Source organism: Mustela erminea, chromosome 13 (assembly GCF_009829155.1).
Source record: "Mustela erminea isolate mMusErm1 chromosome 13, mMusErm1.Pri, whole genome shotgun sequence".
Lineage (NCBI taxonomy): Eukaryota > Metazoa > Chordata > Mammalia > Carnivora > Mustelidae > Mustela > Mustela erminea.
The window spans coordinates 13,447,680-13,463,383 of record NC_045626.1 but is presented as its reverse complement, the minus strand read 5'-3'; the positions used below and the strand labels follow the sequence as shown (position 1 = coordinate 13,463,383).

Below are 15,704 nucleotides of genomic sequence, written 5' to 3'. Positions count from 1 at the left end.
ATTGTGCTATAGTTGTTTACGCTGAGTTTATGATGGTAAGAGTCTTTGCTCTCAACACATTTCTGCTAAGAAATTCGGGCTTTTTTTGTTTGTTTGTTTGTTTTTTGTTTTTATTGGTGTTCATTTGTTTGTTTTTTAGAAACTTTCACTTCACATTTTATACCCATTCTTTAGATAGAGAATTAAGGACCATTTGACCAAGGACAGTCCAGCAGATCTGTGGTAGAAGCTTAAGTGAAACTGTGTGACGTGGGTTTTAGCTTATAATACATCACCCCATCTCAAGGAATTTGTTCTTGTACCAACTCTGTAGTGAAGATGTGAGAAAAATTTGGAAATTCGGTATATGAGCTGTTTGGGTACACGAAGACTTCAAGGGGGTAATGGGCAAATTGAGTTCTGAAGGATGGATAGGAGTTCACTACAAAGACAAGAGGGGAAGGGCATTTCAAGGAGAGGTATAAAGTAGGTACAAAGGTACAGCTGTGTAAAATGTGAAAATATAGTCATATCACAGATGTCTGAGCGGCATGAGAAAAAAAAAAAATAGAAGCTAACTGGGCGCCTGGGTGGCTCAGTGCGTTAAAGCCTCTGCCTTCGGCTCAGGTCATGATCTCAGGGTCCTGAGATCAAGCCCCGCATCAGGCTTTCTGCTTGGCAGGGAGCCTGCTTCCTCCCTCTTCTCTCTCTACCTGCCTCTCTGTACTTGTGACCTCTCTCTGTCAAATAAATAAATAAAATCTTTAAAAAAAAAAAAATAGAAGCTAACTAAAGTTTAAAAAGTACTGGCCTGTCTAGATTGTTTCCTGCTAGGTCCATGTCATTTCCTGGGGGAAATTCAATTATAAGTTATCAAATATGATAACTAACTTTCTAACATAGTGATGGATTTGTTACATAAAAGTTCATGTTAGTTCATGTTATGGAATCTTTCCTTATTATGGATATGAGCAACAATTTATGAAATTAGGAAATTTAGGAATTCTGCTTTGAATTTAAGCTAACAAAATATTTTAGATTGCATTAAGTTTTGTTTTTGTACTACATAAAACTGTGATTAGGTTAGTAAAAATACTAAGATGCTCTCTTTGTGGTTATAATTAGGCTTCGTCTTATTTCCACATTGCTAATCCTGTCTATTCTTTTTTCCTGTGGCAACTACTGGTTCTGAAATCTTAGTTAACATATTCTTAAAGGAGGGGTTTTTCCTTGAATCTGAGTCATTTCAGTTTAAAGCCATTACATTTTATTTTCTCCAAAGTTTTATAATCTAATTTTATACACTATAAAAAAAATACCTAGATTGCTTACCATTCCCTAACAAAAGAGGCATACTTTTGTGAAACGCTGCCGGCTCCTGCATTAACTGGGTAAAACTGATGTCCTGTGTCTCCATCTTGCCTCTCTGGGTCTTCTCACCCCCTCCCCTTTCTTCTGCACTTTTGTTGGAGTTACTACACAGTTGCCCTGAGAGACGTGGGGCCGGAGGGAGAGAAGAAGGGAGACGGATTCCACTCTTTCTTGATGCTGGATGCTCTTCTAGGCTCAACTTTAGTTCAGGGTCTCAGCAAATGGAAGAAATGTATTCCTCATGCGGATTTTATCTGTATATTTTTACCACCTTTAATAAAATGCATTCTCCGTGTCAAGCGAGGGCCTTACAGCTGTGTTTTAAAGTTGCAACATAGTATTTTAAGATTGGAAAGGGCCCTTGTAGAATAGGCACCAAAAACATAATATTACCTGTTGTAGTTTTCTGGAATAATTATCTTTACAATTATTTGGTATTTTCTTTGAAAGTGTTCTTTAGTTTAACCTTAAATTGTGGCCACAATCAAGTGCTCTTACTTCAGAGACTTAAATTCAACATTCAGAAAGGACCTTCTGGACTCCCAGACTTCTTCCCTTCTAAAAATGTCTACAGTGTTTCAGACACTTGTAGTGTCTGACCAGACAGTTCTTCCTTCTCAGAGAGATGAAGTCTCTACCTTGTGGCTTCAACCCACTGATCCAGGTTTGGTCTCTGGTATAACACAGGATAATTCTGTTCGATAGCCTCTGAATACTGAAGTTACTATGATTTCCGTGCCCTCTGCCACCCCTTAGCGATCTGTTTTCGGGAGGAGCATCTCTGGTAGTTCCAGCAAGTCCCTCTGTCATGTGGTTCCCGGTCCCTACTTCAGCTTCCTGTGGGCGTATCTCGTTTATCCATGGCGGTACTTGCGATGCCAGCCCATGAGCCCGGAGGCTGTGACCCTCATTTCCTTGCTTCACATATTCATTCCAGAGTGAATCAGTTATTCCTTCGTGAGGAATAACGCCAAATAAAACAATTTTTGTTTTTACCACCAACTTGTTGATGTATTTTGTTCATAAAATCACTTCGCCTGATGAATTGATCTAGCAGTGACTGCAGTAATGCCAGTAGCAATAGCTCAGGTTTTGGTGACTTTTTCTGTGTGCCAAGCACCCTTCCAGCTGCTTTGATCAGCCCCGTGAGGTAAGCACTCACTAGACTCTGCCACATCAGGCTTCCCAGCAAGAGAGCAGTAAGTCTGGAGGAGACACTGTCACATCTCCGTTTTGCAGATGGGGTCACAAAGGTGGGAGGTGTCCAGTCCCGCTTTATGCAGGAAGGGCTGCTCCCTTGCTCTTTTCTCTGTAATTGTGCTTCCAGTGTTTAACAGTGGCCCGAGGGGACCGAACAAACCAAGACTCAAATAACAACTGAAATGTCCTGAAAATGTCAAAGGGAAGTACTTCACCTACACAGTTGTCCGCTGAGTCTGGGCAGCTCCGTGTAGAAGAAGGGGTGGTTTGTCACCCAGTCTGTAGTGCAGGGTATGCAGCCGGGGGCGTGAGTGGGACCCCCAGTGCTCTGATTGTCGGACTTCTAAAATGGTGACCAAGATGTATTTAAGAAATTCAAGGAGCTGTTGGAGTCATCCTAGGCAGATTAAATTGATTTCATTGTTGGGGGGACTGCTTGCTGTCTGGTTCTTCAAAAACTGGCCAAGTGTTGCTGTCTTGGGAATTTACCATGTATGGTTAACCACATCTCTGTATCTAGTCGTGTTACTATTATGAGGTTAAGTCATTTTAGTCTGAGTATTTAGACCAATGTAAATATAATATGTATAAACATATATATATCCGTACAAGTTTAGTTACCATTATATATTTGCTTATCTTGGAAGATCCCAATATTTGTAACCCAGAGTATTGCATTTCCTACATCTCCTCGGAAGAGTTGAGTTCTTCTACCCACTAGTCTGATTTATAATTTCATGAAGTAAGGAATCACGGAATAATTGGGAAAATGTCAGTGATCTGTCTGTGTCTAACATGCTGGACCTCAAACTTAGACTTCAAACTTAAAATACAAAACAAGCAGCTCATTTCTTTTTTTTTTTTCTTTTTTTAAGATTTTATTTATTTATTTGACAGAGAGAAATCACAAGTAGATGGAGAGGCAGGCAGAGAGAGAGAGAGGGAAGCGGGCTCCCTGCCGAGCAGAGAGCCCGATGCGGGACTCGATCCCAGGACCCTGAGATCATGACCTGAGCCGAAGGCAGCGGCTTAACCCACTGAGCCACCCAGGCGCCCCCAACTCATTTCTGATAGTAGAATCATTTAAGTATATATTTACATCATTTCTTTTACGAGAAAGCTAGAATTTAAGTTTTTTGGTGGTTGGCCGTCTTTTCCCTTCCCCGTGGTCAGGGAGATGCCACTTTCGCAGGTGGCCACTGTCTAGAGGGACTGTTTACACCTAGTTTGCCAATAAGGAAATGAGGAAGGAACTCCGAGTTCAGATTTGATCTCCGCCCAGGCCGAGCTCTGTTTTTCTGTTGTTACTCAGGAACACAATGGGGTTTGTGTGTGCGGAGCGGAGATAACTGCTGGCGTGACCCTGGAGTGATCCTGGGAGCCTGGCGGTGCCATCTCCTTGCGGTTCTTCCCTGTCGCTTCTGGCTCTGGGAAAGGTGGCGCCAGGTCTGCATTTCCAGAGGAGGCCATGCCCCGAGCTCCCTGCACAAACACCAAACTTGTGTCTGCTCTTGGCGGCCATGTGCAAGACTCTGCCCATGTGCCTGGGCAAGGGAGGGGAGGGTAGGTGCTGGGATTGTCAGTCTTGCTCTGAGGTTTGTGTCCTCTGCTCTGGGTGCCCTCATCACACCGTTGTGCCGGTGTCCCCAGGGACCAAGCTTTTGAAGACACAGAGTGCCACCTCTCCAGGACCAAGCCTAGTGCCTGGTTCGTAGAGGCAGATGATAAACATGTGTCAAAAGATTCATTCGTCCACATCGCCTCCACTCCCCTGGCAAAGAGGGGTCGGGATACTTAGGTGGAGCTCTTAGTCTAAATTTCTCAGTCTTGTTTTTTCTATATCCTTACAGCCTGTTGCTTTAACAGTGCTTTAAGAACATCAGCTCCTTGCTTTGCTCCTATTAGTGTATTTTAATTACTAATTATTATTATTCATTAGCTCCTATTAATGTATATATTGTAATTAATTTTATACAAAAGTTTCTTCATCTGTTGTTAAACAGATTTTATAAAATGGTAGCGTTAGTACAGGATCAAGAAACAAGATGTCATTGCAGAAAAGGTCTGGGGTCCATTGAAGGGATTTTTTATATATTTGTAGAAAAATTTTTAAATGATTGCATATTATAGAGCAGTGATAATTTGAATTTTACTAAAAATGGAAACTTCGGTTTGATAAAAAGTATTCTAGAACTGTCCATGATGACGGAGTTGAAATAAGTTGCTAGAATGCTTAGCTGAAAGATCAGTGAACACTCTTCTAAATTTATATTCCCCCACCTCATTCCTTCCCAAAGCAGTTTTTAGGGGGTGAGAATTAAAACTAGGTCAGTTAAGAGGTTAAGAATTTTTTAGAGCAGTCTAGTGATCTCCCCAGAGACTGTCCCTGTAGCGGGGGCATCATTTCCCAAGCCACCGAAGGTTAGGCCGGAGCAGTTAATGACTCATTGTGCTGGTGCGCAGCAGTGTCTTTTACTTTGCACAAGTGGAATTCCTCATGCTATTTCAGCAAGGCTTTCAGGGTCATTTTGCTTAATTTTGAGCATGCTAGGCCCATACTAAGGATAAATGCCCCTTCACTAAAGTATACTGGTAACAACAATAACAAAAAGTCACATGAATGTTTTTCTAAACTCTCCCTTGCCAATAAAAGATGATTGCTCACTAAGGGGACGTCAGGAATAATGGGAATAACGTGGAGGACAGTCCTGTTACTGGGGAAGGTGATAACCTCAAAAGGGTAGCAGGATTGGTTAGGTTAGGAGACATGTCTTGGTTTAGAAATGCAGCTCAGCTGGACTCAGGGCTGAGACCAGTTTTGATATAAGTGCCCTAAAGGCTTGCCGAGAAACAACTAAGGAATGTGTTGCCCTGAGGAGCATGTTAGAAATAGCTGGAAGCAAAAAAAAGTTTGCTGTTGGGGCACCTGGGTGGCTCAGTTATTAAGCGTCTGCCTTGGGCTCAGGTCGTGATCCCAGGGTCCTGGGATCAAGCCCCACATGGGGCTCCCTGCTCTGCGGGAAGCCTGCTTCTCCCTCTCCCACTCCCCTGCTTATGTTCCCTCTCTTGCTATCTCTCTCTCTCTGTCAAATAAATAAATAAAAATCTTAAAAAGAAAAAGTTTTGCTATTAATCTAGACTAGCACTGATTTCCTCATCCGCAGTTACACTGAACCGATCTTCTAACCCTTGAATCCTGTCATGTGTAGTTCATGGACGGTCTGAGAGCCTCATTGCCGGTGTGCTCTGCCGTTGACCGAGCTGTATCTGTGGACCCGCTCAAGGTGACAAGAGCGGTGGCTCGTGCTGTTGTCCCTTTGCGCGTGTTACAGGTCTGTACCACGAGCCGCTGTGGGTGTTGGTCAAGGGGTACTTGGTCTGCAGAGCCTCTCCTGCTTGTCTTAAAATGAGAGAAGTATTATTTACAGCAGCTTGTTGACTCTTACCGGGGGAGGTGCTATCTGTTCCACTTCAGTGATGAGGGAGCAAAGGACAGACAGATGAAGTGACCTACCTAGAGCCACATGGCTTGGAAGTGATAGAACATTCACATGCCCCGAGTGTGGTCACGACTGTTCCTTTCTCCAGCATGTCAAGTTGCTTGTGTCTTCCACTGTCTTGATGTCGGGAGGTGCATTAGAAGTACAGTCGCTTTTACCTAAAAGGATTTTGTATTTAATCGTGAGGTCCCTTAGGGGTCCCTTTCTATAACAAAGATTTGAGGCAATTTTGGTGTGTGCCTTTTTCTTTCACTTTCTAAATTTCTATGACCTTTTTAATGTTTCCTAGAACCTTTTAAAATTTGAAGAAGTGCTTGCCTGCTGGCATCGCAGCTGCCCAGATGACAGGCTGTGTAGACAGGAGTGGGCAGAGCCCATGAGGTCAAGGAACAGCACCTCCATGGGGCGTCATCCCTTCCCTGAAGGCTGCGGTCAGCAGACGCTCTCTGCTTCTCTCCAGGAGGACTGTCTTCGGTCACTGCTACGTCACTGCCATTGCTGAGGCTCAAGCTGATCCTAGGGATGAGCTCTGATCATCTGTGCCATGGTCTGGGGGGTCAGAGTATCATTTTATCGTGGGAGTTAGAAGTACAGGTCCACATTCAAACTGGGCTTCTGCCACTGCTCGCAGTGCGACCGTGGGCCGCGCTCGGTGACTCGGCTTTCCGATGAGGGGAAGTCATTGCCGCACTGAGTTGTAGTGAAGGTTAACTAGGATGGCTAAAGCAGTTAGGAGAGGAGCCCCCCGACAACTGAAGCACCCCTACATGTTAGCTAGTATTATTGTAATTCCTACTACTTTGAAGAAAATAGTAGTAAAAGGCTACTTACTCTGAGGCATAGCCAGGTGGATTTCTGACTTATTTTTGTTACTTATTTAGGTCTTTCCTATGAAGGATCTTGGTTTTAATAGGTGCCATGTATGTCGGTCACAGCCTCTTTGGTCCAAGTGATCGTTTTCTCCCACGGACTTGAGTAGATCTCTTTGTGGCGTATCCCTGTGCACCCGGGCTGGGCTGGGCGGGAGCATTTAAATCTCCCCTTTTCTGCAGAGGCCTGGGGGAGGGGCAGCCCGCAGTAGCTCTGGTGGGCACCTTGGCAGCTCACTGCCCTGTCGCTGTCCTCTGTCCTTGCTGGGGCTGTTCCGGCTCTGCTCTGACCACCCCACGCTGCTCTTGCCGATGGGGCTCTTCCCCCGTGTCCCCAGTGGCGACGGCTTGAGGTCCGGAATGAGGAGACGAATCAAATGTCACTTGACAGTTAATCGCCATCTTTCAGTTGTCCCAGGAGAGTGTGTCATGTGACACCTCCGTGGAAATGGGGTTTGCTCCCCACAAAGTAGTCTCCGTGGCAAAGAACACACACACTAGGGGGTCAGGCGCAAGCTGGTGAGGCGCGAGGGGCTGGGACTAGTCCAGGCGCCGCTCCTCTGGCAGGTATTTTTTTCGAGGGTCTCACCAAGTGCTGACTATAACAGGGTCTATCAGTGAACAAAATAGGCTCCTTATGGAGCTTGTGGTCTAGAATCAGACATTTTCAGAACTTTTCCATGCTTCCCATTTGGCTCACATTAAAAGCCGGAGTGTTTACAGTCACTGAAAAAGTCCTGCCCAACCTGCTGCCCACCCCTGCCCCCTTACCTTTCTGATCTCACTACAGGCCACACGCCCCCTTACCCCGCTGGGCTCCATGATGCCCCTCGAACATGCCAGGCACATCCCTTTTTAGGGCCTTTACCCTTGCTACTTCCTCTTCCAGGAGTGTTCCCCTAGACAAATCTTTTCAGCTAACTTCCTCGTGCCTTTCACGTCTAAATGTCACCTTTTTAGTGGGGCCCACTGTGACCAAACTATTTAAGCAGAACCTACCACTTTCCCAACAGTCCTGACCCCCATTTCCTTGCTCTGTTTTTTTCCATAGTATTTGCCAATTTTTAACATACAGTTTACTTATGTATGAAGGCAGGGATCTTAACTTTGTTTACTGAAGCGTACCAAATGCTCACCTAGGTCGGCAGTCACCGGCACGTAGGAGGTGTTCAACAAATGTGTTGAATGAATAAAATGAGAAGTACTCTGGAAGAAATTATGAAGGGTGTATTAGTTTCCAAACTAACAGAACCTTGGTGACTTGAAAACAACAGAAATTGATGCAGTTCTGGAGGCCAGAAGTCCAAAATTAAGGTGTTGGCAGAACCATACTCCTTTGAAGGCTCTAGGGGAGGAGGACCCATTCCTTGCCTCGTCCAGCTTCTGGTGGCTCTGAGCATTCTTCAGCTTGCGGCCCGTATTACTCCTGTCTCTGCCCCCATACGGGCACATTGATTTCTGTTCTTCTATCTCAAAACTCCCTCTGCCTCTCTCTTAATAAGGATACATAGTTCGTCAGATAAGTCAATATTCACTCTTGCCACAGAAGATAGTACTTACAGATTTCAGGTAGTGGGATGTGGAAATCTGTGTTTTTGTCTGCCTCACCTCCTTTTTGGGGCCTCTGTTCAGCCCACCACAGTGGGTTAAAGGGATCCCTTGGTGACAGTTGCCCCTGATGTGCCACCTAGTAGAACACTGAATGCAAGGAAAGCCAGAAGACTGCCCTCATCCGTTTTCTGCTTTAACTGAAATTTTCATTGAAATTACATTTTTTTCCCAAAGTAAGCACATATACACATGTACACGGAAGAGCACAAAGGATAATTTCACCATTTCCTTGTACTTGTCTTCCCCAGTTGTTAACACATTTCCATAGTTACTTCCTATCTTCCGTTGTCTCTCTTATAAGGAAATAATTGTTTCCTATAAATTCCAAATCTCTTATCTTCCCATTCTTACTTCCTTTCTCCTTCCTACTCAGATAGAAGTAATGGCTAGCATTAATTTGGTACGTGACCACAGTGGGGTTTATGTGGTTAATAGTTACTTCCCCATAGCTATTTATACATAATACGTGGAGGGGTGTGTGTGTGTGTGTGTGTGTGTGTTCCCTTTCTCCTGGCTTCAGAATATATAACCCCCCGAGAAGGCCTCTGGTTAGCCTAGCAGGGGTTACATGCCACTACCTATTGGATGGACCCGTGGGTTCAGTGGGTGGGGTACTGTGGCTGCTCAGGCCTGGGGTACGTGCCTATCCATGTAGTCAGAGGGAACAACCTTGGTTCAAAGCTGTCAGGATCCCAGGGTCCTGGAGGACTTCTATAGGAAGATCGGGAAAAAGGACTTGGGACAGATGAAAACAGATTTTCACTCGAGTTTCAAGTTTGAGCTTGGACATGAGGTCCTTTGGGAAACCTTCCCTGACTTCTTAGATCACATACTTAAGATTATTGTAACGACAGTCATGGACTACCCGATTCCCCTCTCCTTCTCTCGCGGCACGCTCGCTCGGGGTGGAGAGCGTCAGCCGGGTTTACTGTGGTACCGCGGGTGGGAGGAGGCGTGGCACGCCCTTGTGTGCTCGAGTGTGCCCCCTTTCCTCCTGAGAACAGTTCCTGTGAGCGTTTGCACCTGCCTTTCAGGGCCATCGCATTCCTCATAGCTCTTTCCACGTGTTTTAGTGTATACGGGTGATTTGGCCCGTTCTGGATTTTCTTTTTCCCTCCTCCTCTCCCTTCCAATCTCCCTCCCTTCTTTTTTGTGGAAAATAATTTCTTCTTTTTCTTATTTAATAGTGAAAATTCAGGGAAAGATAACATTGCTAAAAGCAGACTCAGACTTCCTCTATAAAGTCCTTTTTTTTAAAAAATTAGATTTTATTTATTTATACGTCAGAGAAAGAACATGCGAGCACAAGCAGGAAATGCGCAAGCAGAGGGACAAGCAGACTCCCCGCTGAGCAGGGAGCCTGATGCAGGACTGGATCCCAGGACCCTCGCATCATGACCTCAACCAAAGACACTTAACTGATTGAGTCACCCAGGTGTCCCTGTAAAGTCTTTTTTGAGTTGAGCCCTGCCAGGCTGTTCTTAGCCCACTCTTCCCTTCCCTTAGCTCTCACGGGTGCACAGTAATTTCTTTCTAACCTCAAATATGCCATCAGCAGAATAGGTTTTCTGCAAATTTACCTCCAAATACCTTTTTAGCTTCAGGAGAATTTGGATTTCAGTAGATGTAAGGTGTGAATCATTCCATTTGGTGGTAGTAGCAGTACTGATGGTGGTAGTACTGGCAGTCACCCCGTACTGAATGCAGTTTCCCGGCCGGCTTGCCCATGTCCGCGTCACTAACTCCTCTTACACACGTGAGAAAACTGCAGCTCGGCGGGCTTCATGAATCATGTCGTCTCAGCGCCGAAGTTGCGGAACTGGGACGTAAAGCTGCACACGGACCCAGGAGTCACACTCCTGAGGACCATGCCCTGCCACCGCCTGTAATTGGGAAAGAGAAAGCTGGAGTTTGGTAACAGAAAAGGACATCAGACTGATCGCAGATAAGGAGTGGCCTTTCTGCCCTAGAGCTTGGGTAGAGATAAAGAGCACGAGGGAAGAATCAGCCCAGATCTCAGAACTGTATACCCATGGCCTCTCTGGGCAGAGACGGAGCCGAGGTGTATGCAGGTAGGGCTGAAGCCACACGCAGAGGCATAAAGTGGCACCACATGACGTGGAACATTGGAGAAGGCCTTTGAGACATGCAGGTTGTCCCGGGCTCCTTCTGCGTCCGGCACGCTGGCTGGTCTGTGGCCCAGGATTCTCGCCACGGTCATAGTCATTTAACCAGGAAGGCTTTGAATATGTGGATAAACATTCAGACATTAAATCAACTGTACTTAGAATACTGCATGAAGCAAAGCCCAGTGGATTTATAAGCATCCCATTGAAGCTTTAGGGGAGAGAAACCCAAGAAGTTGGGAGCAGGCAGGCAGTGGAATCTGAGGCTATGCTGCCATTCCTGCGAACGAAGTGCGCAAAGCCGGGATACCGCTCTTACTTGTGCTCTTTTAAATCCATCTGTGCGAGGCTTGGATGGGTTCCATCTAGACCTCAGTTCGGGTCAGCCTCCTAACCCTGTAGTTCCTCTAGAGTCTTGTATAATTTAGCTCTGAATTCCCTTACTGTGAACGTTTTCAGGAACTGAACCCCTATGGCTGGAGGAGATGACTGATATCACTGAACCTGATAGGATAATCTGTGCTTTTTGTAACCTGTCTCCTATACCGGGTTACTGTAAGTCCCGTCCAGGCAGGGACACCGTTTTCTGCTTTTACAGTACTTGGCTCAGTTCTATATTAAGAAAATAGTCTGCTGATTTGTATTTGGACTACTAGTGCCCCTTGTACAGTATGCCTGTGTTCTGAATGGGGTTACCATATTTGTATCCATGGGGGCATCTGTGGGACCAATGGATGGCATTAAAATCAGGCTGGGTTTTATCCCCCTCCAGGTTGCATCACAGCGCATTAGCTCAGTGGACCTCTCGTGTTGCAGCCTGGAGCATCTGCCTGCCAACCTCTTCTACAGCCAAGACCTCACTCATCTCAACTTAAAACAAAACTTCCTAAGGCAGAATCCCTGCCTACCAACTGCCAGGGGGCTCAGTGAACTGCAAAGGTGAGCATACAGAAATGGGTCGCTTCTGATTGTTACTTGAGTCATCTGACTTAAACAGCTACAGTGTGTGACCTTTCTCTTTCAGAGGGCAAGGTAATAGGACTTGATGAAAGTGAGGACATTATCAGTTTTATTATGAAATTTTTTTTAAGGTCCCTGCCTTTGAAACGAATGATTTATGATATTCATTAACTGGACAGATTTGTGTAAGAAGAATTATTTCTCTTGAAAATACTTCTGTTTCCTAACTGATCTGAAGACGGGTCTGTGAAAAGTTTGTTACTCGGTGTGTTACTTCTGAACTACAGAGGTTTGGTCAGATTAGATTATTTCTTTGGAAATTTACAAAAAGTCAGTTTTTTCCCATAAAGACATTTTCTCTACCAGTTTAAGAACTAAGGTTTAAATCCCCTAATCCCAGTTCATCTGGGTGGTTAGTGTGTAGGTTTCAAGAGCCAAACATTTAAACAGTCTGCTTTATAACTAGAGAGAAGGGACTTTTTTTGGGTGTACTTAAAACAGATTTAAGAATTTACTGTATTCATTTCCTTTTTAGACTAATGATCATTCTTGATTCTGTAGTAAACTAAGCCTCTGATACTTACATATTTTTTGTAGATATATGAGACTCTAACTGCAAAAGAACATAACTTTTAAATTAACAATGAACTGTTCACTTGTTCTAAATGACCGATAATGATCCGGGATTAAATTGTGGTAACTTAGCATTGTGATTATGTGTTCATGGTTTTTAATATCCAAAAAGAATAACCTGGTAAGTATTTGCCACAAAGTTTGTGCAGTGTGTAATTGCAAAAGAGAAGAGTATGATCATTGTCGCTTCAGACCGTTGTGAATAGTCTTCTTTGATAATATACCAAAACTTGACAAGTGGTCATTTCTTAAATGTTTCCAGTATGGAATCTAAAACCCTGTTGTTAAACTTTAAAAACTTCTTTCACACTAGGTTCTGTTGACCTTTTTTGCACTTTGAATGGGTCCTTGCCTGCACATCATTGTATTGCATTAATTATTGGTCATTTGGGAAATACTATTTCATTAGATAATGAAGCTATTCCAAATGTTAGCACATTTTATTATGCAATTCCAAGACCTCACAGTTGTTAATATCACCACTGATCTCATCAGAAAAATCTTTAAGTATTGGGAAGTTCTCAAGTTCACGGTGGAAGCAAGTTTTCTAAAATTTTCATGTTCATTTGGAAGCTTGAAGGCTCTCCTTGGCAACAGATACCGTCAGTTGTTTTTCCTGAAATGACCTTCTCACTTCATTGTAGAGAAAATGTCTGCCAAATACCCAAGTCCGAGTAACGAATTTGTCAGTTGTTTTTTCAAGTAAAAGTGGCATTCCACAAATTATTGGCCAGTTTGGCTCAGAGCTCAAATAATCGTACAAGTGTTTTCTTTGAGATAACCATCATTCTTTACAGCAGAGGTGCTTTTATCTACAGATCTGGAGGGCCAGTCGGGAAGCTCTGAAAGAACTAGATAATAAGCAGTGGAGGCTTCATGGCCGTGTAGGACCATCTGCCCTCCCGCTTTCAGGACGTCCAGGATGTCACACAGGGTTCCCATCAGAACGCATCCAAACCAACGCTCTCAGTTTAGAGAGGAGGCGGACGGAGAACGCAGCGTCACAGCAGGACGGTTCCTGCTGTGAGGCGGCGAGGGGCTGCGATGAGGGAATACTCCCACGAGGGTTTATCCACAATGTTTATGTCTTTAAAAAAGTTAGAAGCAAATATGACAAAAATGGTAATATTTTAAAGAGCTGAGGAGTGGATGTTTAGATGATCATTATTTTTTATAGTTTTCTATTTGCATGTTTCTTAAGTAATTTCAAAATTTAAAACCTAAACACAAAGAATATCAAAGTGCGTCTCATGCCACGAGGGGATAGGATGCTTCCCGAAGAGCCAGCCTTTGTGGCCTGAGCAAACAGATACCTGGGGGGGAGGGTGTCTGGGGCATCATCCTGCTTATTATTTAGTTCTTTCAGAGTTTCCCGGTTGGCCCTCTGTATCTGTGGATTCTGCATCTGTAGCTTTCTCCTTGGCCCTGGCCCCTTCGCCTGTGCGGCCCCTCCCTCAGCACACGGCCTGTCCCGCAGCTGTCCGGGAGGCACATCTCTGCTGCCACCTGCACAGCACAGGGAGCTCCTCGGGACAGCTGCCTCCCTGGCATTTTCCCGCTGCCTTCGCTCCTTGCTAGTTGTCTCGCTGCTGTTTCCTGCATTCCTTGGTTTTTGTTTTCATTGTTTAAAAATTTAAACTTTTTCCCCATCCAAGTAACAGCCTATGTAGATTTTTAAAGATCTTAATAAGCAACAAGACTCCTGGTCAGGAATATGGGCCTGGCGCTCCCGCCCCTCCCTACACCCCAGTCCTCCTCCCCAGGCAACGATTTTTGAGTCTTTTGGTCCCTTTTTGGCAATTTTCCTCCATCTTCCAAAGTACTCTTTATGTACTTCTATTTTGACATTTTGTTGTTGTTGTTGGACAGTGTTTGTTGGCTTACTACCGTGGAAGGCGCAGCTGTAACTCTCTTCCCCTGTCACCGGCCCGCGCACGCTGCCGCTGCTCCGTCGGCTGGGTGTGTGGCCGGCTCTCGGTTTGGGTTGTCATCCTCGTGAGGAGAGAGCGGTGGCCCGCAGCCAAAGCGCTGGTTAAATGCAGTGACTATATTTCCTTTCTTGTGCTGCCTGGAGAGTAGCCTCTCACGTGTGTACTTTTTTCTCTGGTCATCCTGTGTCGGACAGAACTCTTGACATGCTTCTCGATGCCTTTTTCTTGGACGCTCCTTTCCTCCTGGAGTCAGGGTAGCTACCTGCTCCGCGGGCCTCTGCACAGCTGGCGTCCTGGGATGACCTTGTGTCATTTTCCTGGGGGCTCTCATCTCCCTGTGCTGGACCCGTCGTTTGCTGACAGCTGGTAACTTGAAGAAAGGCTTGGTTTACTCCCTCTTTTTAATGCAGTGTCTTCCTGAGAAAGGAGGCACGGGAGACCAATTTATCAGACACTTTGCATATCTGAAAATATTTTCTCTCCCACTTGAGTGGTAATTTGGCTGGCTTCTACGTAGGAAAACACGTGTTCTGAGAATTTTGAAGCCAGTGCACTATTATTTTCTAGGTTCTACAGTTGCTATTAACAAGTGTTATGCTCTTCTGATCCCTCTCTTTACGGTGATCTTTTTTCCCCTTTTGTTTCCTTGTTTGTTTTGTTTTGTTTTGTTTTAAACAACCTCCAGAAGACTGTAGGATGTTCCTTCTTTGGCTCTCTTTATTAATTTCAGCCCTTATGACGAGTACTCAATCTAAAAAAATTATGTCCTTCAGTTCTGAAAACTTTCTCATTATGTTTGTTTGATCATTTTCTCCCCCACCTTGGTTTTCTCTTTTCTTCTTCCGAATTCCTGTGAGTTCGGCGGAACCTCATTTCTCCTCTAATTCTCTAATTTTCCTATCTCTTTGCTTGAATGCCCTACTTCTTGACAGGTGTTCTCTACTTTGTGTTAACCCTTCTGAAGATCTGTTGTCTTTATTTTTCAAGAGCTCTTTCGTGTTTGTTTTTTAATTTGTGTGCGTTTTAATGACATTCTCTTCTTTTTCTCTTCTCTTTCTGAGGGCATTAAAGCTATTTATTTATTTATTTGCTTATTTCCTTCTTGCACTGTCCGTTTCTTTTTCTCCTGTCTGTGTAGGTGTCTGACTTTTGTGTAGAAACGTAACTATTTGGCGATCCTTTGCTCTCTGTTCCTATTTAATGGTGAGTCACTGAGAAGTGAGTTGGCCACTGCGATACGTGGGCAAGGCTTCTCCACGTAGAGCCCTGTCACAGCCACCAGGGGTGAGCTTGCGGTTTTATTGGGGAACTTCCAAAGAGAGTATCTGTGGATCTTTTCCCTAAGGCATGTCAGTTTTACATGAGAGGAATCCTGTGGTCTTCTGTGTGGGCAACGCATGCCGAGATTCAGGAAGCCGAGTGAGGAAGAGAGCTAGAATCTGAGGGTTTGGCGTGTGCATTATTAATTGGTCCCCGTTTTCAGAACAGTCTTTTCTACTAGGCCTGATGTCTTTGAGCCAGAGA

At 44.7% G+C, this 15,704-nt stretch overlaps 1 protein-coding gene across 1 annotated transcript in view; it reads left to right on the top strand.

Annotated features, from left to right (window-relative positions):
* The window catches only part of PHLPP1 (PH domain and leucine rich repeat protein phosphatase 1), a 206,478-nt gene that overhangs the window by 116,580 nt on the left and 74,194 nt on the right, over positions 1–15,704 (top strand). Inside the window, exon 4 of the mRNA XM_032311375.1 lies at positions 11,429–11,595. Within this exon, the coding sequence (XP_032167266.1) occupies positions 11,429–11,595 (167 nt within the window). The remainder of the gene's footprint in view (positions 1–11,428; positions 11,596–15,704) is intronic.